This window comes from Nomascus leucogenys, chromosome 9 (genome assembly GCF_006542625.1).
Source record: "Nomascus leucogenys isolate Asia chromosome 9, Asia_NLE_v1, whole genome shotgun sequence".
Taxonomy (NCBI): Eukaryota; Metazoa; Chordata; class Mammalia; order Primates; family Hylobatidae; genus Nomascus; species Nomascus leucogenys.
The window spans coordinates 19,628,911-19,656,485 of record NC_044389.1 but is presented as its reverse complement, the minus strand read 5'-3'; the positions used below and the strand labels follow the sequence as shown (position 1 = coordinate 19,656,485).

The following is a 27,575-nucleotide window of genomic DNA, read 5'->3' as shown; positions in this document are numbered from 1 at the left end:
GTGCTCAGTTCTAGGCACCTCAGCCTCTTATTTCTTGTTTTTTTGTTTTTAAGGCTTTTCCCTAAACATTCCAGAAATGTGAATTTTTTTTTGTTTTTGGACAGAGTCACCTGGGCTGGAGTGCAGTGGCACAATCTCGGCTCACTGCAACCTGTACCTCCCAGGTTCAAGCAATTCTCCTGCCTCAGCCTCCCAAGCAGCTGGGATTACAGGCACCCGCCACTACGTCCAGCTAATTTTTTGTATTTTTAGTAGAGATGGGGTTTCACTATGTTGGCCAGGCTGGTCTCGAACTCCTGACATTGTGATTTGCCCACTAATCCTTCACCTGGGGGTTATTTCATCTACTCCAACAGCTTTAATTAAAATTTATTTACGCTGATGACTCAAGTCTATGTACACAACTCACTTTTCTTTCTCGAGCATTAGACAAAAGAAATTCAGCTGCGTACAGTGCGTCACCCATTAGAAGTCTTCCAGGCACTCAAAAGAAATAAATTATCTTCACCCATATGTGTTCTTCTAAGCTCAGTGAATGCCACCATCATAGATTCAGTTGCTCTTACTAGACCCCTCAAGAGTCATCTTCTGACTCTTCTTTTTCCCTCTCCTTTACATCCTTTATCCAGTAAGTAAATATTGTACTCTGTTTAATTATTTCAGAGCACCCAAATCTACTGAAAAAAAAAAATCAGATTATGATTTGTTGTTAAATCAATCAACATGCAAAACAATAATTGTTTTAAATGATTCATCCTCGATGGAGAAAAAATATCCATTATCTATCCCTAAGGAGGCAAAAGGGGTTTTTTTTTTCTTTTTGTAAATGTGCAAAAAAATCTTACTTTTTTATGTATAAAGTACACACATACGTACAATACTCAAACAGACATGCAGTATAACTATGGCACTAGTCAAATGATAGTTCTGGGCTAAGCATTTTATTATTCATTATCTAATTTGTCTCTCACAACAAACCTGTGATATATGTATTATTATTATTTTCATTTCACGGGTAAGAAAATAAGCTGAGAGGTTAAATAATTTAACAAATCTATTGGCTGACACTAGAATATGAGTTTATAAGTACAGAGGTCTTGTCTGAGGAGGTTGTTTTTCTATTCCCAGTGCCCTGGCACAGAGAGGGCAGTCCAATAGTAAGGGCTGAGTGGATGAATTAACATGAGTTAGAAATAAATGGAAAATACCAGAAGCCCATGATGTATTAGATTCCACATCCTGTTTTCATAATCACTATGCTATTAGAGATATCCAATACAAGGTTTTAGAATGGACTGATGGATCTATGGGCAGATAGATGGATAGAAAGAAGACAGAGAGGAAGAAATAAATAAGAAAAAATAAAAACAAGGTGAATGGAATCTGTTCTTTTTTTCTGTTAAGTGTGCAAATTAAATTAGAAAAGGTAATAAAAATAAACCAGAGAGAATAACTAAATGCAAGATACGTGATAGACGTTTCATTAGCAAAACCAATACGTTTTCTAATGTTTCTCTCATGCAGTCAGCTTATGCACTTTTGAGTTTCTGAGAGTCAAACTTACCTGCCACTCTGCTTCCAGGACCACCCTGGGGTTATAATGTTCAGGAAAAACAGCTGGAACTTGGATAAGTAACCATTCACTGGGACTTGTTATTAAAAGCAAAAATAGCTGAATAATAACTAACAAAAGTACATATATATGGGACTATAATCCTTTAAGAATATAATCACCTTCCATGTCAATTAACTGGCAGATAGCTATTAGTGGATTTCTAAAATGAAGCTCTTACTTTTTCTTTTAATTTGCTTCTTAATGTAAGACATTAAATGTGATTATATTAAAATTATTTGTCACAGATGAATCTGGACTACATTTAAGTAAGTATCATATAATTATGAACTTCAACTATATATGGAGTCCTGACTACAACACATTTTAACTGTATGTCTTTGAGCAAAGTCTTTAACTTCTAAAAGTCAAAATTCTGAAAGGTAAAGTGAGATACCTATCAAATGAGGGTTATAAAGAGTAATGAGAATATACACATAAAGCACCTAGCATAGTTCCTGGAGTAGCACACATAGCATGCTATGCATAGAGTAGTGCTAACTTAATATGTGGGTTTTTTCCTTATTCAAAGAAACAGAGGCAACTTCTCTTAAACTCTAATTCAAAGACTAAAATTTCTTCCTAAGAACATTGCCTCATGTTGAGATTTCAATAATAAACAAGAGAAAAGGGTAAAAATGGAATACCTTCTATTTGATTCTTAACTTGCATGATACTAACACTATCTGAGTTCCTGGTTTACCAGGTTACATATTTATATACATAAAATAAAACACCTTGTTTATCATTTGGTTTTCCTTTGACTGGACTAAATATCTTTTTAAAGTAAAATTCATACACTGATAAATGATACATTTTAAATGTATCATTTGCATTATTTATTTAAGCTGTGTCTATAGTGTCACTATGGCAATTATGGATCGTATATAGGAACTGAACAATTATTGAGACAGATCTGCACTATATGAGATAAAGCAGCATTTGAGCTTCAAAATTAAAGCTTTTGAAGATTTTGTTTCTAAATCACATAAACTAAACAAATTTTATAAGAACATTTTGGTTTACCTGTGGCCAATATAATCAGTTACTTGTCAATGCCTCAAATTCATTTTATCTCAGGCACTAGAGTAAGATGATAACTAGAAGGCTACCTGACTTAGGTTCTTTACTTCTGACATGAAAACACAGGGTCTGGCTCAGAATTTTTGTGAAAATTAAAATTAATTCATGTAATGGGTTTAGCACAGTACCTAGCAGACTCAGCAAACGCTGAAAATTTTTAGCATTTTATCTTATCATCATCATTTAAATTTTCTGTAGGAGATTAGATGTATCACTAGTTTCTATTAATTGACCTGTGAAGCAAAAATTCAATTCTTTATTAAATTAGAATCAACTATATTACTACTAATGGCAAGAAATCACGAGTCCATATATACAGTAGTTTTTAAAGAGCATACCATATCCCACTGTAGAAAGACCCAAGTGTTTCATTCTATTTTTCACAAGTTCAGCAAGCTCTTGTCTTTCTGACCTCCTGTAGAGGTTCAGTCGCTGCTGGGTTATTTTTTCAGCTGTTTTACCAGAGTGTTTTGGGCCTTTTCTGCTCAGTCTTCGGGCCCACTGCATGCTTTTTCTCCGCAGCAAGGGATGGTCCGACTGGTCACTGGATGTTGAGTTGCGGTGGTTGCTGCGGTGGTGCCCTTGTTCTTTGGAATCTTTGGTGTCTTCCCACTCTTCTACACTGATAGATATTTGAGACTTTAAAGGAAATAGATATTGATAATTAGATACTTTAGAAATAAATATGCCCTGAAGTTGAAATAATATTTTATTTGCTAATATACTGTCATAGTTATATTTCTACTCAGGAGAGTTTTCACAGAAAGAGCAAAATCAGTCTTTGATTCTAATTTTCCATTACTAAAAATATTAAAATGTATGTTTCTTTGAACTTACATATAAATCAGGCAAAATAAATATCTGTATCCTCTAGTACAAATTTTTATGAAAGTATTTAATTTTTATGCATAAACTTTACTTAGCATACATAGTTTTTTTATGATATTACTAGCATACAGTTGTTTGAAACATACAAAAACAGACATTTTATAACTTTATTCAAATAAAATCCACATAATGGACTTTTCTAAACCTATTATAAGTATTTCACACTCAATTTAAATAATTAAGATATTATCTTAGGTTTGGAATTAATAAAGTTGTTAAAGGTTTTTAAATTATTGCTCTTTCTAAAGACAGCACTGGCATGAACATTATAATATGTGAATTTTTAAAATTCTCTCATATGCCCCAGAAGAAAACAAAACTCACTTTTTAACTCATGCATTTATTATTAACAATATAAAATGCTTTTCTGACTAAAATATTGAAACATATTTCAGGAAATGTTCTAAGTATTCTGAGTGAAAATATGTTGTAAATATTAATGTTTCACAAACGTACTGTAGAATCACAACTCAAAACAGGCTGTTCTCCATAGGAGGGAAAAACAATGAACAAACTCACAAAGTCTATTATGACTTACTCTTTTACGACTAAATCTGATTTTTAAAGTAAGATGCTCTTCTTTGATTTTAAGCCTTTAATAAGCAAATACTTACTGTTTCAAAATTGTTGCTTTTCATACTAGGAAGTCATATGAAATGCAACACTGATCAAAGAAGAAAGTCTTACTTTCTAAAAACATGCACATGCAAATGAACAATTTCCTGAATACTATTGTACTTAAGAGCAGCATTCATGAATCTGTTAACTGTGTTTCCCTTCTACGGATGGAAGCTCGAACTTCAGTGATAACATGCATGTGTTGCTGGCTTTTAAAGTAATATAATTTAAATTACCAATTTAAGTAACGTCGGGAAGTAGATCCAATAAAATCCTTTAAAAGTGAATATAAATTATACAGTCTCAGTCAATGCTTTATATACAATTCCCAGTGGCAAGCTATGAAATTCTCTCACACTTAACTTCATCCAAAAATTCAAATACTAATCCACATCTGTTTCAAAACAGTACTATATCAGAGGGATATCCAAAAAATCTTCATCTCTTCATTATAAAATAATTGAGATTAAATGATTTTAGAAACCATATTTTATCTACCAGAACTTAATTTCTAAGCATTAAAAGTTTTTAATACCATGGTTTAACAATAATGAACATTTTTATAAAATTTTAACTCTATTCTCACCTACTTGATAATGTACTGAAAATTCACTTCTGTGGAAGTAAAACACATAAACTCTTAAGTAATACGTACCACCAACAAGAATATCAATATGTATTTAGTAATATAGTTGTACTTTGTAGTGACAATGAAAATATGCGATTTCAGTCATATTTAGAGACTTGCTTGCAGAGTTTAATCATAATCTTAAATTTATTTGAAGTGATCTTTTTGTTCCCCTTTCTAGTCATAAGTCCCTATGAGTGATAGTTTGATTTCCTACAAATATGTGGAATAATCTTGCCAAACCAAACATTAAAGATACTATGTTTATCTAATATCACTTATAATTCAAGTCACAATCCATAAATTAATAAAAAATTTTAAAGGGGAGCATAGGGATTCACTTCTTTTCCAAGTAGGAGATGAAACACTGATTTTGTGAATGCTTTTCCTTAGCCATGTGTATCAGGCATCATGTAAAGTATACATCTACAAGATGAACTGAAACCTATGTATACATTAGTTAAGCAATATTTAATAGCCTATTTAGCATTATTTTGAATTCCCCCAAGAGAAACTGTTATAGTTTGTACATAAAAATCCGTAAGAATCTCGTCTTTTTTTTTCAATAATTCCATACAATAAGTAACATTTCTTTACTAACCTCACTTTAACTACAGTAAAAAGAAATGAGAAGAATTTGAGGGTTAATTTTAGGAAATCCAAACCCAAAACACATAAATTGCTCTTTACATGTTTGGAATTTGCATTCCTTTCTCTCTTTCTTCCAACAGGACATAATAAAGAGTACGTTAAGTTTATATGTATAATATACACAAATTTGAGTTCTATTTTGAATGTTTCCTAACTCTGTCCCTACAATAAAACTGCTAGCCCCTATAAAAAAGTGAGGATAATAATAGCCATTTTCTATTTGACAGAAATGTGAAAATTCATATCACATTAATACATAAAGAAAACACCTGTCAACTGTAAACTTTCACATATAACAATAGTATCATTAATATATCCTTGTAAAATCCACAATATCAATAACATTAGCAATAAACATTTATTACTCTATTCCTTGGATATTGAATGTGTGTGTGTGTGTGTTTGGGTGTGTGTGTTTGTGTGTTTTAATAGGAGGTCCATTTATGAATATACTTTCCTGATGTCATTTCTTCTTCTAGTTGTAACTCTCTTGTGTTTTAAACATGACATCATAATCTAGTGGAAATAGTATACTGCTGGATACACAACAGTGCCTTTATAGTAGGACCTTCTCCTGAACTCAGAGTCACGATGATAGAGTGGTTAAAAGCAAGGTTTTAACATCAGATAGACCTGAGTTTAAATAACAATTCTACCACTTACCAGTTTGCCTTCTTGGTTATGTAATCTAAGCTCTTTAAGATTATTTCCATTTCCCTCTCTAAAAAATTGTCATTCTATTATTACATTACTACTTTGCCTACCAAATTTTTCTGAAGACATAAAAGAGATAATGCATAAAAAGGCATAGTAAGATGTCTGTCTTAGAAAACACCCAATAAATATTCATATTTTATGGCTTATGACCTTGCATAAAAGGAAGAAAAATTATATGAAGTAATTATGATGGGTATGTAAAAAGTGAAAAATGGGGATGAAAAAGAGAAGGAGTCATTCATATTTTTGGTGCACTTTTCTCTATCACTAAACGTCTGAATAAATCAAGATGCTAAAAACATATTTTTGGCTGTAAAGATTTCTTGGTTAAAGTTTAGTAAATTTAAACAAGAACAAATTTTAAAGTGAAAGTGAATGTTTTTCATTCTGCACAGTTTCTATGAATTATTTTGTACTTTTCCATGGAATAACTACAGAACTCTGACTTTTTTACTGTCAGGCACATAATATAATCATTAACTTGAAAAATCAAAATTTAATACTAATGTTTGTGAGAATGATGAAAATATATTTGCATATGTAAATGAAATGCTTCTGGTAATATAAACAGTTCAATAAAGAAGTGAAAAATTGATGACTACTCCAACAATTTCCATACAAATTTAAAATATTATCATTTTCTAAAAGTTATATTACTTCCTAAATATTTATATACTTAATATGATTTTTAAGGCTAAAAGTATTTCTTCACATGAATAATAATTAAAAACATTATAAATAAGAAAACGTTTCTTATGCCTAAAATAGGTGATTATATTATTGTTTTTAGGAAAGTAGAAAGTGTCAGATACACTAAATACATCACTCTTTTCCACACTCTTCACACACACATCAAAGTGACTCAATTCAACTTCTTCCTGATTTTTTACTGAACAATTCACATCATAGGTTATTGAGCAATCTATAGAACAATGTAGTATTTTAAATAAATCAATTCACTCAGTAGTCTGAAAATGAGTGTTTGTAATCTGGACTCATGACTCCCTTAAGGATAGTTTTACAGACTTCATAATACTCTAAACTGTGCTATTTAATTTATGATTGAAGTCAGAATTGTTGTTAAAGAAGAAAAGAAAATGAAATTACTAAAATGTGCTAGTTTAACATTTTCTCAAAGAATCCTTATCTGATATTTTGCATTAAATAAAGGTTAAATTATAAGAATTCTTGAGAGATCATCTAAATTTAAATATATAAGCACCAACGCTAGTGACTCTGAGTTCACGGAAAGCTTATTTTTATTTTAAAAAATAATCTAAAGAAAGATGTTTCACCAGTTTCCAAAGCTCAACTTAATATGTACATGTGGTCTGTGATCTATGCAGAGAAAGAAAATGGCTAGTTACACTGTATATTGATGCATTTCCAAATTAATTTCGGAATCAAAAAGACAGAGAATAAACAATCTTATAGTCTAAAAAATGTTGAATTTGAAATCAAGTAAATAAGCTGTATTTTCAACCACCTCAGGAAAATATTTTATGACCTTAAGCAAATCACTGAGATTCTTAGAAAAAATGTAATTTTAGACAGGAAAATACCCTGTCTTCATGACAAGAAAACACAAAATTTATAAGAACCTAGTATTTAAACTCTAAAGTAAATTTAAAGCCAAATATTTATTAAAGAAATTCATGTTCAAATAATAACATTTTTAAAGCCAATAATTTGATGGAATGATGAAAATTATTTTAATCTTTGATTTCCTTTTTCATACATAAAAATAAGTTATTTCATCTGTGTGGTCTCTTAGGTATCTTTCAGTTCCACCTATATATAATCCTTTTTTTTTTTAATTTTACTTTAAGCTCTAGGGTACGTGTGCAGAACGTGCAGGTTTGTTACACAGGTATACATGTGACATGGTGGTTTTGAAAATGTGGTAGATATATACCATGGAATACTATGCAGCCATAAAAAGGATGAGTTTATGTCCTTTGCAGGGACATGGATGAAGCTGGAAACCATCATTCTCAGCAAACTAACACAAGAACAGAAAACCAAACACTGCATGTTCTCACTCATAATCGGGAGTTAAACAATGAGAACACATGGACACAGGGAGGGGAACATCACACACTGGGGCCTGTCATGGGGTGGGGGGCTAGGGGAGGGATAGCATTAGGAGAAATACCTAATGTAGATGACGGGTTGATGGGTGCAGCAAACCACCGATATATAATTCTATGAATATAAAATATACTCGGAGTAGGTAGAACGTCTATTACCTCAGCATTCCAATTCTATAACTTCAAAAGGCAAAATTTATGTGTATGTCCAAGTGAAAAAAAATTAAATTATCTATTAAGAGATAATATTAAATAACCCACAAATTCGTGCTGGTGGTTTTTCACTACTATCAAACGAAGCACCTCTTTCTCCACCCAACCTCATCTACATTTTGCTTATTATCTCTAAAAGAAAAATCAAATATAGTTAGTTATATTTCTGGTTATTTCCATCTCTTTTTTATGATACATTTTTTAATTTACACATTAACTTGCACATTTACACGTCTTTCATGACTTGGTTTTACTGCATTGTGTGTATATAAGTATGTGTGTGTGTTTTTAATTCAATCTCTACTTTCTACTTATACTTTGGTCTCTGTGGAATTTGGAATCTAGCTAATTTATTATCTTGGCCTTCTTTCTCATCCTGCTGGTGATTTTTTTTTCTTGAACTTTCAAAGCTGTCATTTGGAAACAGCTAGTTAATAAGGCTTCAATTTCTTAATGCTTTTCCTATTGCTTTAAGCACAGAAAAATCTTATGTTTTTGTTACTGTTTTATAACACTGAATATTAATATCATGTAACTGCTAACCACTTGATGGCTGCCTGCTCTTAGAACTTACAAAATGTATCTGAGTTAAAAATAACAAATTGAGAGGGGACTTTGTCATTGTTTTTAATGGTTTGTCTTATTATACTAGAATTTGGTGATGTAATTCATAAATGTGAGGATGACAAGCAGAAGGTGTATACATTACTTCCTGATTTTTCATTACTTATTTAGAAATTTAAGTCTTCTCCATCAGCTCAAGATATGGAGACATTCATTTACCATATTCTTCTCATCATAAATAGTCTGCCTCCATTTTTGATGTTAGACTGCTGACTGCTTTCAAGTGCCATCACTCTTCCTTTCCCTTCTGCCCCATAGATGGGGAAGCTGGTAAGTCCCAGTCTATATGTAGGACCTCACTCTAGCCCCAATATATATATTTTTTTAATTTTAAAAATATTTATTTATTTATTTATTTTAAGACAGGGTCTTTCTCTGTTGCCTAGGCTGGAGGGCAGTAGCAGGATCTCTGCTTACTGCAACCTCCACCTCCCAGCTCAAGCAATCCTCCTGCCTCAGACTCCCGAGTAGCTAGGACCACAGGCATGGAGCATCACGCCTGGATATTTTTGTATTTTTGTAGAGCTCACATGTTTCACCATGTTGCCCTGGCTGGTCTAGAACTCCTGAGCTCAAGCTATGCTCCCATGTCGACCTCTCAAAGTGCTGGGATTACAGGCATGAGCCACCATACCCAGCCCAGCCCCAATGCTTAATCGTGATGAAAGCCAAGCCAATTTCTTTTCCTTGCTCTTTCCATCCCAAGCCATTTTTTGACCTGGTTGGAAGCCTGCCTCACTCTCCATGGAAAGCCTCATTATATGAGTTGTAGCCCTTTTCAATACCCTCTTGATGCAGGTGTGCAATCATCAGTCTCAACAGGACCGGATTTGGGATGGTGGTTGGGTATTATCCCATCTATGAAAGGTAGTCTTAACAACTGGCACAGCAAGGGGTATCTAGGCAATGACCACCACCACTGGGGGTCTGTCTTCTTATGTTTTGCCTTGTTAATTTGTTGTATTGTCTGGAGACAATTATGCTGTTTGGGTTTTTTTCTGCTCACTGGCAAGCATACTTTAACCTGTGCAAATTTATGCTGCATTTGCTGAGTCTTTCTAAGTTTCTGTTTAGAATTAAATGATCTTAATGCCTGGAAGCATCAGTAATATTTAGGAATGGGAGTTTGGCAATAGCTCCATGTCATGTGTCTTAGCCCAGACCTATCTTTGTGTCTTATACTGAATCATGTGGTTGGTATCTAGTAAGAAATGTGGCTGACACTAGGCACAGGGGAGTAATTCCTACTGTGTGATCACTGGTTGTATGTCTCAACCATGCATCAGCCCCCATTCTACAGTGCGTCCTAGGAAAAATACCTGTTACTTTGTGCATTATACAGGTCCATTGGGTGGTTGCTTGTATGGAAGAAGAGCAGTTACCATGTGGAATGCTGAGGTTCACACTCCTGAAAGGAGATAGCTCATGTGTCCACCCCAAAAAATGCTTCTGCTGCTGTTGCTGTCTATGCCTCCATAACAACACAGTTCCTGATCCCCACAGTTATAGAGAAAAGCAAACATGGGCCTCTGTGGCATACCCAAGAGGTTAATTCAAACCCAACTTCAATCTAGGGAACTTAAAATCTGATGAAGCAACCATTGCCATCAGGGAGGCCCATAACCCTGATGATACTTACTTGAGACTCTCTGAAGGAGAAGGCTTGTAAATATGAGCAGGATAGAAAACAAAAACAAAACAAACAAGCAAAAAACAGCACCAGCCCCAACAACAAAAACAAAACTGGATATAAGAGGAAGAAACAGAAAACTGGATACACAGGAGAAAACAAAAATGTAAACAGAAGTCTATAATTTGTCCCACTTGGAAATTCTTAAATTACTTGAAGAATTTATAAAGGCAGGTAAGTTTGCTGAATGGTGTTGTGCCTCTACAACATAAGCTCCAAATTAACTTTCATGTTTCCTGAGATGCACCCATCGGCAAAACTTCAGAAACTTAATCAAAGTTGAGGATCGAACTATAGTTATCACTGGAGATGCCACTAAATTTAAACAAAGTACCCTAAATATGGGGATTGCACTAAAATAAAGGTACCTCCCTTTGCTCTTATGGAGGTGATTATCACGTATAAAATACAGGGCAAATAAATACACCTTATCTTAACCATCAGAGTTACTTTCTGGCCTAAATACTCCATGGTCATAACAGATATTGTCTAAAAATATCCCATATAGACATGGATGCTCTGAACCAATTAATAACAAATTAAAGTAAATCTAATCAAATCTTTGACATGTACAAGTAGTTTGACAATATAGAATCACATGCATTTTCTGTCTTCTCAATATAAGTAGTTAATGAGGACTACAATAATTGGAACAAGGAACCCCTTACCTAAGAACTATTTAGAGAAGGGGTAATAGTCACCACTGCCTCTCCATTTAATAGTCAAATTTGGCCTGTTTTAAACCTGAAAAAAAATAAATGGAGGCTGGTAGTAGATCACCCAAAGCTTAATGCTGTGGTTCCACATATTAAGGCCACCATTACTTGGTGACACTACTGACTCCATTTAATCAGCAATTTGTAAATACTTTGTAGTCATAAATTCATAAGGATTTGACAAATATGTTCTATTAAGTGCCTCTTTTGATAGCCTCTTACACTCCTAAAAGGAGATAGCTCATTTGGCTCCCCACAAAAATGCTTCTGCTGCTGTTGCTGCCTATGGCTCTGTAACAACACAGATCCCGATCCCCACAGTTACAGGGAAAGGGTTATAGTTTTTCTTTACCTTCAAAAGAACTCAAACTTCTCACCTGACTACACATAGGATACTTAAAACAGTCCTGCTGTCACAAACAATCCCTCTGCAGGCAGATCTTTACTGCATCTAAGTTTCTGTGGGAAAATAGGTATGACGTTACACTGATGCCATCCTCTTCCAAGGAGATTCCTTTGACACACTCATTCAGGATGAATAAACACTCAAAAGGGAGCTCACAAGAAAGAATAGACCATTGTCTTATACAAACTGCAAGGTTCCCCAGTGTAGTCAAATTTCTGAGCATTATTTGATCAAAGGCTACTTCATCACTGACAGTCTCGAGAAACAATGACCTGTCAGTATCCACAACGTTAAGACAAAACTAACATTTTTAGGCCTTTTGGGGTTCCGGATGGAAGATATTCCTCAATAACAAGTATCACATTTTACTTAAGCCCATTTATGCTCCTACTCGCAAATTGGCCCACACTAAATGAGACCCCTTAAAACAAAAGGCTCTAGAATCTCTCCAAATTGCAATTACAAAAGGCAATCACATTGTTCGCCTCTTCTACTGCCTCCTGCATCAACCATAGTGGTGCTCGTGGGCTTCTGGTAGCAAAAACTATCCTCCTTGGTTACATGCTATATACCATTAGAATGGCAACTGCTGGTTACATACTGAGCTCTACTGAAATCAGATGCCCTGCACTCAGGACTCTGCACTCAGTGGTCCACTATGCCTTTGGTTATGAAAGCATCACCCTGCAAGTCTGACATAGCCACCAAAGACTCTATAGGAAAGGGCCAAACTTGGCCATAAGTCACCTGCAGGAGGAAAAAGTTTCCCCTATCCTCAGCCCCTCGTCATATGCCATGGTACCTGAGCATGTCATTCCTATCCTAAATCCCATGGCTACCAAGGGAGCCCCTTGGGATTAATCAAGTGAACAGTGCATGGATGGTGGTATTGTGTTAAATGTGATGAAGCTCACTGGAGAACTGCTGCTTTTGATCCCTTAAAATGACAGACCTAACAAAGGACAGGACCCAAAGGTTAGCAGGGAATCATTTGAACACTGGACACCCTGGATAATAACAGGTTCCACTTGCACATTTCTACAGACTCTTGGGTCACTGCCTGTGGTTTGGCCATCTGGTCCAGCCAACGGCAGAAACAATTCCTTATCCAAGGTTGCCCTCTGCAAAGTAAAGAACTCTGGGAATCTCTTGCCTCATACATACACAAAATAATAATCAAGGTCACACATGTCTTTACACATACACATACACCTACACATTTAAGACCATAATACGAGGCTCATCAAAACAATTCTTACCACCTTCTATGTTCCAGGTATCACTGAAAGTGACCAAAACATGAATTTCACTTTTCCAAAATACACAACGCTGTGCTTTTGAACAAGGCATTTACGATAACTTTCACCTCCCTACTAACCACGGGCTACAAGCTTCACGGAGCATTTTATTAAATGAAACAAGGCACATTTCAGTCACCCGTCCAACATCACGAGTAAACTGTAACAGTGTCGGACTCCAGTTTTGATGTTTGACTGCTGACAGCTTTCAAGCTCCAATGCAACCTTCTGCCCCATATTTGAGCAAGTTAATAAGAAAGCCTGGGCACTTCCTTTTTCCCTAGCAGGAAGTTTATGCTCCTTATGCATGAGAAACCTAACCCAAAACCCAGCCCCTAACCATGATAAAGGCCAAAACAAAAGTGATCTGCTCCCTCAGACCTACTTAGGAGCCCATCTTGCTCTCCCCACAAAAAAAAAAAAATCATCAAACACTCTTGGGGCATATGTGGCATCCTCAGTTTTAACATCCAAACCAAATTTTGGGTGAATTCTCCACACTGCCTCTGTGGAGTGGTAAAAATTCTCCTCACAACTATATCCAGTTTATGTATACAATCACTAGATCTAGGTAAAAAATAATAATAATAATAAAGAAATAATGCTATGCATGTCTCATCCACTTAGCACCTTATAATCTGTGAAGAAATCAGAGGCATACAATCATAAACAATTACATAATAATTAAGGGTAAAATAATAGGTACCAAAATTAATGACAGAGGTGGTACAAATAAAATTGTGTAAAGATGAAATTAATGTAACAGTGAGCAGATTTGAAAGAATGATTCTATGTTAAGAAAGATATCTGTGACTGACTTTAGTAAATATAGGTTGAGCACTTGTGCAAAGCACATTGGATACAATGATAAAAACATAGGCATAGTTTCCATACTATTTATTTGGTATGGACTATAGTGGCCCAATGGTCTGGTTGCAACATGCGGGTGTGTGTATGTGTGTGTGTGTGTGTGTGTGTGCATGTATGTGTAAAACCTACACACTACAAGGTAGGCCAGAGGGGCTATCACTCAATCACCTTCAGCATATTATAGTCCAGAAGTTTAGAGGTAAGCTCCCAATTTCAAATTTTATATCTCAGTATTTTCAGTTGTGGAGTAGTAAGCAGAAGAGAAATGAGGAATTAAGAATATGGGAATATATACAAAAATTAGCTATCATGGAGGCCAAGGAAGAAGTATTTTTCTTGGAATGAAATGAGGTGTTGGGTATTACAAACTAGCTCTCACTACAGCTTTTTTTTCCCTCTAATCTACATGCCATAAAAAATACCTATTGTTATAAAGGCATCGAAGAAGAGGAGAATTAAGAAAATGTTATTAGTTTATTTAGCAATGCTTATGGCTGGAGTTTCAAATACAGGTCATGCATCTTGCATTCATACAAGTATGCTACAGAGGTTACCAGTGACCTTGAGAAATAAATTTTCCAAATAACAATATTCAATATTTAAGGTTTATAATCCTTCTCTAAAGTACTCATAACTTTTGAGTTGTGGTGTTCAGAAATTTATTTTAAATACTTAATAAAATTGTCTTAATTTTCTCATGTTTCTCCATCATATGATTCTATTTATGTCACTAATACTATTTTTTAGTTGTTTTTCTTATGAAATCAGACTATTTCTGTTTTCTTTCACTGTGCAGTAGTGGAATGTTTTTTATCTTTTCTGAAGGTATAGAATTGCTTTTGTTTTAAAAGTTAATGCAAATTAAAAAAATAATATTATTAGCACCAAAATTATTATTGATGTAAATTTGATAACTACTTTTTTGGATCTCAAGACATGTCTTTACCCATCTACTATTTATTTGGTATGGATTACGGTGGCCCAAGGTCTAAATCAGCCTAGCCCAAATCAAGACTGATTTCATTATAATTAATTTTTCATTTATTAGAAAACTAAAGAATGGTTTCCGTAACCAAAGGGTTCATTTTATGTCTAAATGTCTAGAAATCACATCACCAATATAAAAACGTATGTGCTTTCTACACACAAAAAATTAAGCATGTATGCTTAGATTTGTATATATTATGCATATTTATATATATTTGTAAAGATTATTGCTAGACAGCTGAATCACGTTAGACTCTATAATTGACTTACAAATAAAATCAACAAAGAGAAAAGCATTGTATAAACACACAAATTCAACATACGCATACAGGCAGTCAAATGGTATGCATCATTAGAATCACGGTTTCATTGCCAGCTCTGTTAACTTAGCAGTGCAATTTATAATTTTCCAGAATTACCAAAATATATAGTCTAAAGCAATGGTTTCAACATGCATGTGTGTATATGAGTGTGTGTGTGTATGTGTGTGTGCATGTAAGTGTAGAACCTATACACTATAAGGTAGGCCAATTACTGAAATATATAGACCAAAGCAATGGTTTCAACATGCAGGTGTGTGTATGTATGTGTGTGTATGTGTGTGTGTGCATGTATGTGTAAAACCTACACACTACAAGGTAGGCCAGAGGGGCTGTCACTCAATCACCTTCAGTACATTATAGTCCAGAAGAAAGGACCTAACTATGAAGCTTTCAAAAGCCAGTACAGTGATTCAAATGTGAGTACAGCACCTCCCCAACCATACACAAAAGATTTTAAACACACACACAACCACACACACACACACATGCATAATTCCCTTATCCTTTGCAGCATCTGAGAACCAATGGATAAATGAGCCTGTGGAAAGAAAATTTTTATGTTACATGCAATGCTTTAATTAAAGAAAAGAATACTATAAGACCTGGTAAATACAAGTATTTGTATTCTTATGTAAATAGTCTATCTAAGATAGTACTATGGATCTAAATATACCACTGCTTACAGATCATGACTTCCTTATGAAGACCTAGGGAACTTAAATCAACTTTATAATTTTCTCTTCAGTTTTCATTTTGTAGACTAGCAGCCATTTGACAGGGAGCTGTGATTAAAAGCTTAAGTTACTTTCTGTGGCAATGCTAAGTACAAGAATGATCTTTAGGCAGTTTAAGACGTTAAGTGGACAGAAAGCCGTGACTATGTAGTTAAATTAAGTCAAATAAATTGGATGCATTAAATAGCCTCTTGTTAGTAAGTGTGCCAGTGAAACTCTTAAGTTAAAGTAAGTAAATAATATAAGTAAGAAATGCTTTCCTAGGTTTGAGAATGAATGAGATTAATAATCAGTAGAACTAGAAAATATTAGGAAAAATTATAAAATAAGGTAAGAGAAAGATTTAAGAGTAAAGTTTTTGTTAGAGAGAAAGTGAAACAAAATTACAGATGAGCTCAGACTCATTATGTCTGCGAGTGTGTGTTTGTGTGTGCCTATCTGTGAATTAGGATGCATCGAAGGTTAGTGAACACAGCTATGCTTGACTAATATGAAAGTACTTAATCATGAGAACACTTATTTTATATATTTTATTTATAACTTTAGGTGAATTGACATGAACATTTTCTGAGGTGGCATTGTCCACCCAAAAACAATGCACCAATGAAGAATGATGAAGTAAGATCTATGTCACTCTATGTGCTTTGCCACAGAATTACTTGCTTTTAACACTGAACAACTCACTCCACACATCTCTGCCTTTCTTCTACCTTGTGAAATGATAATATGTTTTTTACTTAATCTTCACTCTGCTACATATAGCCAAAGTTCAGGCACAGCTAGTAAAAGGAGAGGGCAAGATTTAAACTCAGATCATTGTGTTCCAAGCCCAGTGCTAATTGTTCAGGCAACATAATTGGATAAGTGACTTGTCCAGGAATGGGACAGGAGGATAGAGTAGCTTAAAATCCAACAATAAAAATTTTTATTTGAAATAGTAGGCATCAGATATACACTATGGATTCTTTATCATGTGAGTAAAGAAAAATGATCATCAATCTGGCTGCACTATGCAAGATATTGAAGGGAAGAAAGTTTTGGTATATTAAATCCACCAAAATTAATTAAATTGAAGAAAGGCCATGAAGTTTTTATGTCAACCCTCTGAAAAACCTTTTTTTAACTTATGTATTTTAAGTACTTACCTGGATGCATTTGGTGCCTAGTGTTACTCAATAAATGTTTGTAATTCTGGTAGATAACAAGATGGAGAGGATCTTTCAGATAAAGTTTATGTATTTGTGTTTCATGTTAAGGAATTAGAACAGATAGAGCTACAAACCCAACTTTGCCATCTATCAACATAGATGACTTGTTGAAACCACAGGAAGCGATTAACGCCCCAAGGTGATGTGTAGAAAAGACCAAAAAAACTATAAACATCTTTTGTAAACGTGGTTTATTTCACTCAGCGTAATCTTGTCCAGGTTCATCCATGTTGTTCTCCTTCTCTCAAAAAGTCAAATTCATGGAAAAAGAGTAGGAGAGTGGTTACCATTGGCCAGAGGATGGGGGAAATGGGAAGATGATGGTTAAAGATAATCTTCTATTATAAAGTGAATAAGTTCTGGAGACCTAAAGTACAGCACGGTAACTACAGTTAATATATCATATGCTTGAAATTTGCTAAGAGAGATCTTAAGATGTCTCACTATAATATTCTTAAGAATATTTACATACACCATTGTTAAGTAAGATAGCTTCTGAAATAAATCAGTCTGAAATCTATAACCTTTTATGTCTAATTAGAGAATGCACTAAGAATAACATAAGGGTTCTCCTGCATAGTAGGTGAAGGAGGTCTACTCTAAAAAGTTGAAAAGCAAAAGAAAACTAGTTTTCTAATCACTTTAAAAACCATGATAATATATTGAAATACCTTTCATTGTTAACTTTAATTAGCACACAAATATTGAAACAAACACTCCTTAGAATTTAATCTTTACAACGGCAAATTCCAGGAAATTTACTGGGGAAATATAAGTACATTGATTTGAAAAGAAAGCATTTATATGCATTTAAGCTTAATTGATTTATTTCATTTTAACGTCTGAGTATTGAATTCAATATATAATATTATTTTTCTTTAATAGCTCTGAATTAATATATTACACCATTTGAGGAAAGGGAAACAAACAGAAAATACTTACTTGTGATGCTATTTTTCGAGACTGACACAACAGGAGGGAAAAAGAAACACACAAAACACAGTTTAAACAATGACTAAACAATAGATGCATGCAACAATCAGTAACAAGGACAAAATGTAACATATATCCACATAACAAAATCCAATTTCATGCATATTTCTCGTAGGGCTTTTGAACAAAATTAGGTAAAGAATAAGCTACTATTTTTAAAGATTCGGTCTTGTTAGATTGTTTTTGTTTTGCTGAAATTGTCTTCCCATTGTAATAGTAAAGTGTTAATGATTGGCAGACAGGACAATGGTTATTCCACTATGCACATTTTTGGAAGTTACAAGATTTATTCACTATAAAAGTAGCCAAAATTCAGGGTAACACATTCCACAAATATACTGCATACACTATAAATGATGTTGGTACATTAATATGCTTTAAGTATAAAAGTTTGATAGAAAAAGTGGTGCTTGTAGAAGAAAATAAAATAATAGGTAGTAGCTTATAAAGCTACTATAGTCATAACAGAATACTTGATATAATTATTGACATTCAATAATCATTATTGGTGTTAATATTTGTACTATTTTTTAATTTCAGATCTTACAGTAAGATTGATTTTTTTCTCCTACATATATATGTAATTAAGTTAGTTGACAGAAATATTCTGAACTTTCATATTGGCTATGGAATCTAAAATAATTGATTTCCTTAATCGATGTATCATAGCTAAGTACGGATTATAAATAAAAATCACGCTGTCTTATTCTTCAAATTTAAAAAACAACAGTCTATTCCTTTTTGAATAGGTGGAAGTAACATTTTCAAGTATATTATTTGATGTAATATAACTTATAACTCACTTAGTATTAGTATTATAAGTATTATAATAGTATTATCTATAATTGAAAATATAAGAAATGCACAATAAACATTTGATTGTGGGTTTCTTGAAACTATTTCAGGATTCCTTACACATGACACAATGGAATAAATGTTGTTTGAGAGAATAATAGCAAAGAATGGACAGGTAGAATTTTAAAACCATTCAATCCTAAACCTTATTAAAACAATCTTAATGAGATTTTATAATAGGTAAATTTGTATCTTAATAATATATTTTAAATGCTACTTCCCATTGTAATAGTAAAGTGTTAATGATTGGCAGATGGGACAATGTTTATTCCACTATGGACATTTTTGGAAGCTACAAGATTTATTCACTATAAAAGTGGCCAAAATTCAGGGTAACACATTCCACAAATGTACTGCATACGGTATAAATGATGTTGGTACATTAATATGCTTTAAAAGATATTTTTCTGGTTTCTAGTAAAATGTTCACTGGTTATAGTATACTTCAAACAAATGAGACTTGCTGCACACTGGAAAACTGGAGGCAAACATAGGTCTACCTTTTCTTAACTAAAGGACAAATATGCTTAATAATTCAGAATCGTTCCGATTTTGGAAAATTAATACTATGTTATACGCTATATAGTAGATAATACCCCCAGTGGAACCTAGGTAGCCTTTATTTTCAAAAATCAATATTTCTGCAATGAAAAGTATAAATATTCACTCTAAATGGAATAAGTAAACATTATAAATAATCTCATGAAAAATTAAGGTGATGTTTTGCTACTAAATGACTTCAGGGAGCCTTTTGGCATTTTATACTTTTGTATTATGGATTGAGAAGGAAAATACTCATCCTTTTTGTCCACTAAGAGTAATATGTGTCTCTGTCCTTCCTGTTTATGTTTTTTGAACCAGGAGTATCTGATGTTTGTCAAAATTCCCTGAACTAAAAACACATAGATAGTGGCAGAAGTTCTCCTGGCATGGAGGGTATATGACTAATTATGAACGGGCAGTTCCATCTCTACTCTGCTTTCCATAGACTGATTTTCCAGCCACTGTGTGCACCCTCACTTTATTTTCTGCTTGTGTTTGTGTGACTTCTCCTTTCACTAATCTACATCACACGAGAAAAAAATGAGATAGTATTCCAGGCCTTCTATAAATGTTAGTAGTTTTGATTATCAATGTTCTTTACCAACATTTGTCTTTTTAAAAATGTCAGCTAAATATTAGGCAGTGCTTAGTCACCCCCACAGCCAAAGCAGTTATATCAGACATAAAAAATGATAACTTTTGTTTTCTCTACTCAGAACATGGAAAGATGACAAGCTGGAAAATGATGTGGCATGAAAACCTGCATCTGCCTTTAAAAGTTTTTCTTTTTTTAACTTCATGAATAAGCCAGAAAGCAAAGCCTAAAGTCTTTATATTAGTTTATCCTTATATAAAAAGTTGATATTTAATAAATGTTCTTCATAGTACAGAGTAGAATTTAGCACTTAAATGTGTATATACTAAAGAAATAATGAATGGGTCTGATATCACTACATTATGCCTATACATCTATTAGTGTTTTTTACTAGTTATACATGCATGGTTTGAACAGTCAGAAAATGTTATCGCTGGTTTAGAAAAATAGCAGCTTATAGCATAATATCTCTTAATTCCCTCTCATAAGACCCATCTACTTTTGCCTCTTTTAGTTGGATATGTTGTTCTTTCTCTCTCTGTTTCTACAGAATATGCCTGATTATTATTTCATGTTTTTTTCAGTTTCTGCTTTTATCTGTTGACTTCTCACTCTGCAAGAAGAGTCATTAACAGTCTTTTCCATATATTCCACTACCTTTGCCCTCATCACCTCAAAATAGTTCAACATAATTTTTATTGGATCAAAATTCAGGACATACCATGACTAAGTATACGTTACAGATGAGATACATAGGTATGTGTTTAGTATTCATTTCCTGCACACATTCTTTCATTGTTGATAATGATGTTATATTCCTAAGGTCAGTAATTGCTTTACTGTATTAATTGCTTTGATATGTACTTAGATATAAGCAATAATTCACCCTGAACTCTTTGGTAACTTTCTAATATTAATTTAAAACATTGAGATGCATCAGGAAGTCTATAGATTTAATCTTCCTAAAGAATTCTCTCTGAAGCCTTCTGACCTGCTCTAGGTCTCTCTTTATGCTTGGGGGTCTTTACATCACCATCCTGTTGATCCTCTTTACTTCATTCTTGTCACTGGTTTCCATAAAACATCTGGCTTCCTGCAGATCATTATTTCTCCCTCATTTTACTCATTCATTTTGGTGGGAGTAGTTTCCTTAGAAAGCAGACACGGGAAGGATATTTTTGGAGAATATATATACTTGATATCTGATTTATTCTACTCTTACATAAGTTTGCTTTGACTGGATAAAAAAATCTAATTTGAAAATAATACTCTTTCAAAATCTTGAGAGCATTGTTTCATTTTATTTTGGCTTGTGGTATTGCTGTTGAGAAAACCCCAACAGTACCTTGTATGTGACCTATCGGATGTCTCCTGCTCATCTCTGAAAGATTTTAGGATCCTCTCCTTTCCTTCAATGTTTTGAAAGTTAGTGATGTGATTCACTGTTTAATTCACTGTTGTGGACACATGGTAATCCTTACCATTTGGAAACTAACACACTACTGATTTTTCTAGAATTATTACAGTAATATTTCTTCAATTTGTATGCACTTCCTCTTTCTTGAAATCTTGTGATTCAAATCTTAGAACTCCTAGACTAATTCTCTAATTTTTATCTTTTCTTTACTCTTTGTCCATGTTTTGAATTCTTGCTCTAGTTTATCAATGACTTCCTGAACTTCATATTATAAGCTTTTTCACTTCTGTTGGGAATTTTTAGTTGTCTTCTTCTTAGAGTCAATGACTAATAAGTTAACTGAAAGCTCTAGGTGAGATTCTTTTTATTGCTGCGTTTCATGGTGATCTGGCTGGATTACTAAACTTAAAGAATCTCCCACATCTGTATTTTTAGGGCCTTCCACTTGGATTGGTCAGTTTCCCTAGGAAAGAGTCTTTCAGTCTGCTGAAGTGTAAAGCGTACAGAATATATCTTTTAACTTGGCGTTCAGAATTCAGTGTGATACTCCTAGCCCTCAACTCTTTCTGGGGTCCACAGGCCACAGACCACTTCCATAGACTAAACCTTTAATATGTGTTCATATGGAGAGAGTGACAGCAGCAAAGCTTTCTGAATTGTTGAGGAAAATTGAGATCTGACAGCAACCTAAGCAAAAATATAGACTCTCCAATAGTAATTACTGAATGAAGTTTCTACTTCCTGAAATCTAGTGTCTTTCTTTAAATTCAAGTAAGAGAACAGGGCCATTTTGAACACTAATGGTTATTTAAATTTCAAAACTTTGTTTTTGAATCATTTGACATTTGAGAGACATGGTGAACTGTCAGAGCCAATTTTATTTTGTTAGATCCACTAAGCTCTTATTCTGCATTTTTACATAATCTGAAAAAAATAATGTTTTCTTCTTTAAATACAAAAAAAAATCTCAATGTCTTTCTTGGGTTAATATTTAATTGATGTCCCTTCCTACTTTTTTAGTTAAAGATTAATGTAAGAGATATGCACTTTAATGATATTTTTTTCATCTTGCAAAGCTATGAGCAAAGATAGATGTTACTCATCATGGTATCTAAAATCTCCAAATTCAGAAAGCAAATAATATACTCATTCTTTTAACAAATGGCCAAGAAAAACAAATCTTTTGCAAGATGAATTTTATCCTTTCATGTATCAGACCATAATTACTATATAGATCAACATATTGCTATTTTTTACCTTATTTACCAGGAAATTAAAAATAGAAGTCAGGCTCAACTGTAGCACTCAGGGTATGCTAGTACAGTAACATTAACTTCTCAAAATATTTACAACAAAATATTTTGTTGTAAAAAGTGCTTGATGTTTCTATTGCTTATCTTTGTTAGTTGCCTCAATTCTTTCTACAATAGGCAGAATTTAATTTAATAACAATATACGTGTCAGAAGATGGATTGAATTCAGTACAGAAAAACAAGAGGTATTATTTTTATTTAAAACAGTGTCCTTTTATAATCCCAATGATATATATTTTTAATATAATCTAGATATTTGAGAATTTACAAGCATTTTAATGAGGTAATATTTATTTGCTATGGGCAGAGTTGACTAAATGTAGTTAAATACTCCTTGATGACATTTCAAATACTCAGTATCCTTTTCCTATCTGCAATGTCAACAGCACAAAAAAGTATTCTAATAATATATGAACATTATTATAATGCATAATATTGGCATGGACATGGAGTTGACCAAGGCCAGAATTTACTGCATTACAATTCCCAAAGCCTATATGTGAGATTAAAAAAAACATGGCAACACTCTACTGTGTGAAAGTCTTCTTTGTACTTGCTATGGTCAAATGAGAAATGATTTGTATAGACTGAATATTTGTTCTCCATCACCCCACAATGCATACGTGAAAACCTAATCCTCAATGTTGATGATATTTGAAGGTGGGGCTTTGGCAAGGTGATTAGATCATGAGACAGCCTTATAAAAGAGGACCCAGAGAGATCCCCTTCCCTTTCCACCAGGTGAGAATTCAGTGAGAAGATGGCTATCTGAGCTGAGAACCAGGAAGCAGGTCCTCACCAGACATGTAATCAACTGGTGCCCTGATCTTGGACTTCCCAGCTTTCAAAACTGTGAGAATTAAATTTCTGTTGTTTACAAGCCACCCAGTCCATGGTATTTTGTTATAGCTGCCTGAACAGATCATGATCGTGCTTAATTACTTGGGTATGAAAGCACTTGATCTTCTCTTAACCTTTAATTAAATAATATTGTTTTGAATCCAGTATTCTTAAAATTTTAGGCATATCTAGACAAACATCTTACATATTTAACTGTCTGGTTTGTTTTTCCAGTCAGTCATTCCTGATTTTCTCTTGATTTGTCTCATTCTTTTCAGTGTGAACCACAACAACAACAGGAAAAGAAAAACTCAGACTCAGCAGGAGAGACGGCAGCAAAACTCCATTTAAAAAAAATTTTTATTATTTGAGAAGGAGTCTCGCTCTGTCACCCAGGTTGGAGTGCAGTGGTGTGATCTTAGCTCACTGCAACCTCTGCCTCCCAGGTTCAAGCAATTCTTCTGCCTCAGCCTCCCAAGTAGCTGGGACTACAGGTATGCACCACCACACCTGACTAATTTTTGTATTTTTTTTTTTTAGTAGAAATGGGGTTTCACCTTATTGGCCAGTCTGATCTCGAACTCCTGACCTTGTGATCCACCTGCCTAGGCCTCCCAAAGTGCTGGGATTACAGGTGTGAGCCACTGTGCCAGGCCACAAAGCTCCATTTAACACTCCTGAAGCTACAGTGACACCACCAAGAAGCACCTCAGAAAAACTAACCTATTTTCTGCTGGTAACTTACATAAGTGTTAAACTATAAATTTGATCAGCAACAACAAAAATCTACCCCATTATCCTTATGCTTTCTATAAAGTACTTTTCTATATAGGGATTTATTAATTTTGTCACGAGGTGGTTTAATGATCATAGAAATTACTGAAATGTATGTGTCTGATCTGAGCCTCATAGTTGAGGTAATTTTGTATCAGACCAAAAAAATGCTGACCAAAATTTCTTTTTAATTTGTAATAACTTTAAAGTGTCTGAAGAAAAAAAAAATTAAGAATACAAACCATAATTTACATTAAATAATTTTATAGATATTGATAGAATAATGCATTCATCCAAAATCTTTATTTCAAAAAAGATTCTAACCTAAAAGTTGATATTATACTGAGGCTATAAAAATTACTTAGAACAACATGAACCACATGAAGTGATCAAATCAAAATGCAAATATGTTTTCGGCTGCATGAACTTATCAGAGATTCTCCTTCCATACTAACAGGATCAAGTTTGCTGTTAAGTTTACTGAGGTTTACTTTGGGAAGATCTGACGCTACTCTTATACTCAGTTTTCTTTCGGCTTTAGAGTGGTCATCAATCTAGAGATTGAGAAATGTGAATTTTAACACTTACTAAATTATCTTTGCTTTGCTTCCTTCAAAATGCTAATATATGCAGTAGGAGCATACATTAGAAATCTAGGTTTCTCGCCCTGAGAACTTTTCTTATGTGTCAGAACCTCAAGGTTATTTATAATTAATTTGCTTCCTGATAATCTTCCAGAAACAGCTAATCCTAGATCTACAAAAGTCATCTAAAGCCCAACATCCATAAATTTAGAACAGCCCCTTAGCCAACAATATTTTTTGGAAGACTGACATAGTTTAGTAAAACAAATAGTTGAAAAAAAATTTGGTTCTGAGATTTAACCCTACGTATTGAGGTAGCATTCTTTTTCACTTTCTATTGCATTTTTTATAAATCAGTTTATAAGCTTATGAATGATGGCACTCATCAGATTAAACATCAAAACAAGAATATTTTGTTATTTCCAAACCTCAGATGTAGTAAGTTTCTGAGACTCAGTCCTGTAAATTCCAATGGGAACATCTCCAGTAGAAGAACACAACTTCTGATAAAGTCTGGCATAAGTTCTGATCCATAAGTCATCTGCAGTGATTTTCATCTATAATACACACAAATTATTTACTTATTAAATGCATCAGAAATAAAAACCTAGTGGTAACTTTACATTTCTTTCTTTCTTTATTTTTGTTGGGGGCAGGGTCTTACTCTGTCACCCAGGCTACGGCGCAACGGTGCAACCACGGCTCACTGCAGCCTCAACCGATATCCCTGGCTGAAGCATTTTTCACTTCTTAAAGGGATAAATTATTAGTATTTGGAAATCTCCAAGTAATATTTCATGCTTATCCATGTATTAAATTTATTTATCATGCATCACCAAACTTAAGAAATCCAAGTACTCAATTTAGGGCAGTATGACATTATATTAGTTCGATATCAGTAGGCAATAGAGCACCGGTAATTGACTAGGAAATGGAAAGCATATGGAAACTATTTTGCATGCTGCAATAACTGGAGGCTGCCACTGGTATTTAATGTACAGGGTCTGCTGATGTTACCAAATGTAAAGTGCAAAAGACACTCTAGCACCATAATGACTTGTTCCACCCAATGTTCTAATAATGCCCATATTGAGAAAGATGAATAGTAGAATAAGCATAGAGATAGCAGACAGGAAACAAAAATTGTAGTTCCCCTTTGCTTCTTGTAAATCTGAACTGTTACCAAATCATTTCATTCAGCATACTTGGAAAAAGTATACTTATCTATAAAACAAAGGAGTTAAAAAGCATGATCACCGTTTTCGTGGACGGTATAGTATCCTATGGCAGTTTCAAATTGCCAGTTAACAAAAAAAAATTCATTCAGCATTTTTTTTTTTTTTTGAAATGAAGTCTTACTCTGTTGCCTAGGGTGGAGCGCAGTGGTGCGATCTCGGCTCACTGCAAGCTCTGTTCCCTGGGTTCACGCCATTCTCAGCCTCCCGAGTAGCTGGGACTACAGGGGCCTGCCACCACACCCAGCTAATTTTTTGTATTTTTAGTAGAGACGGGGTTTCACTGTGTTAGCCAGGATGGTCTCTAACTCCTGACCTCGTGCTCTGCTGGCCTCAGCCTCCCAAAATGCTGGGATTACAGGTGTGAGCCACCACACCCAGCCAAATTCATTCAACATTTTACACAAAATGGCTATTTATTATGATTATTAAGTAAAAATAATATGTTTTCTCTGAAATTTTTAAAGGAATTTTAAAAACTCAAATGCAACTCTGGATTCACAATACAAAAAATAACATATGACGTAGAAGAATTAGCAAAGTACATGGTAGATAGATTTCAGAACCTTCTATCACAGCAATCTTTTATTCTAGAGATTATTAACTTACAGAACAAAGAAACCCAGATCCTGGTGTAGTGTCCAGTCCCAACAGAAGTCTCGTGATAGAAATCATATAATCCTTTACAAATGACTGCAATATAAACAAACAAACAATATATAAATGTATATTTATATATAATGTGTATGAGATGTGTAGAACAGTTAGAAGTGTGAACATCTGACTTCTAAAAGATTATTTCTCATATCACATTTTTAACCCTCCATACAAAAGTAAATTTAATCTATCTTGTTAGTATCCTAGATAAACATGTATAGTTAAGCTGTTCATAAGGAAACATAGGAAATAATTTTTGTCTAGAAATATCTAACTATGCTTATATTTTATGTGTGTTATTAGGCATGATAAAAACATTTTTTAGAATTTTTAAAACAAAAACTCCAAATGAAATGGTGACTATCATAAAAACTTGAAACAATTAAAATAAATTTTCAATGAAAAATTTCAGT

The 27,575-nt window shown here is 33.7% G+C and overlaps 1 protein-coding gene across 2 annotated transcripts in view; it reads right to left on the bottom strand.

The window, feature by feature from the left end:
* Positions 1 to 27,575, bottom strand: part of KCNT2 (potassium sodium-activated channel subfamily T member 2) — a 394,167-nt gene that overhangs the window by 34,858 nt on the left and 331,734 nt on the right. Inside the window, exons 24-26 of one of the 2 annotated variants that reach the window (XM_030818707.1) lie at positions 27,115 to 27,198; positions 25,699 to 25,827; positions 3,034 to 3,334 (exon numbers count right to left, since the gene is read on the bottom strand). In XM_030818707.1, coding sequence (XP_030674567.1) covers positions 3,034 to 3,334; positions 25,699 to 25,827; positions 27,115 to 27,198 — 514 coding nt within the window. Of the gene's footprint in view, positions 1 to 2,980; positions 3,335 to 25,698; positions 25,828 to 27,114; positions 27,199 to 27,575 lie in introns of those variants that run through there. The other variant, XM_030818708.1, reaches the window with a different exon arrangement.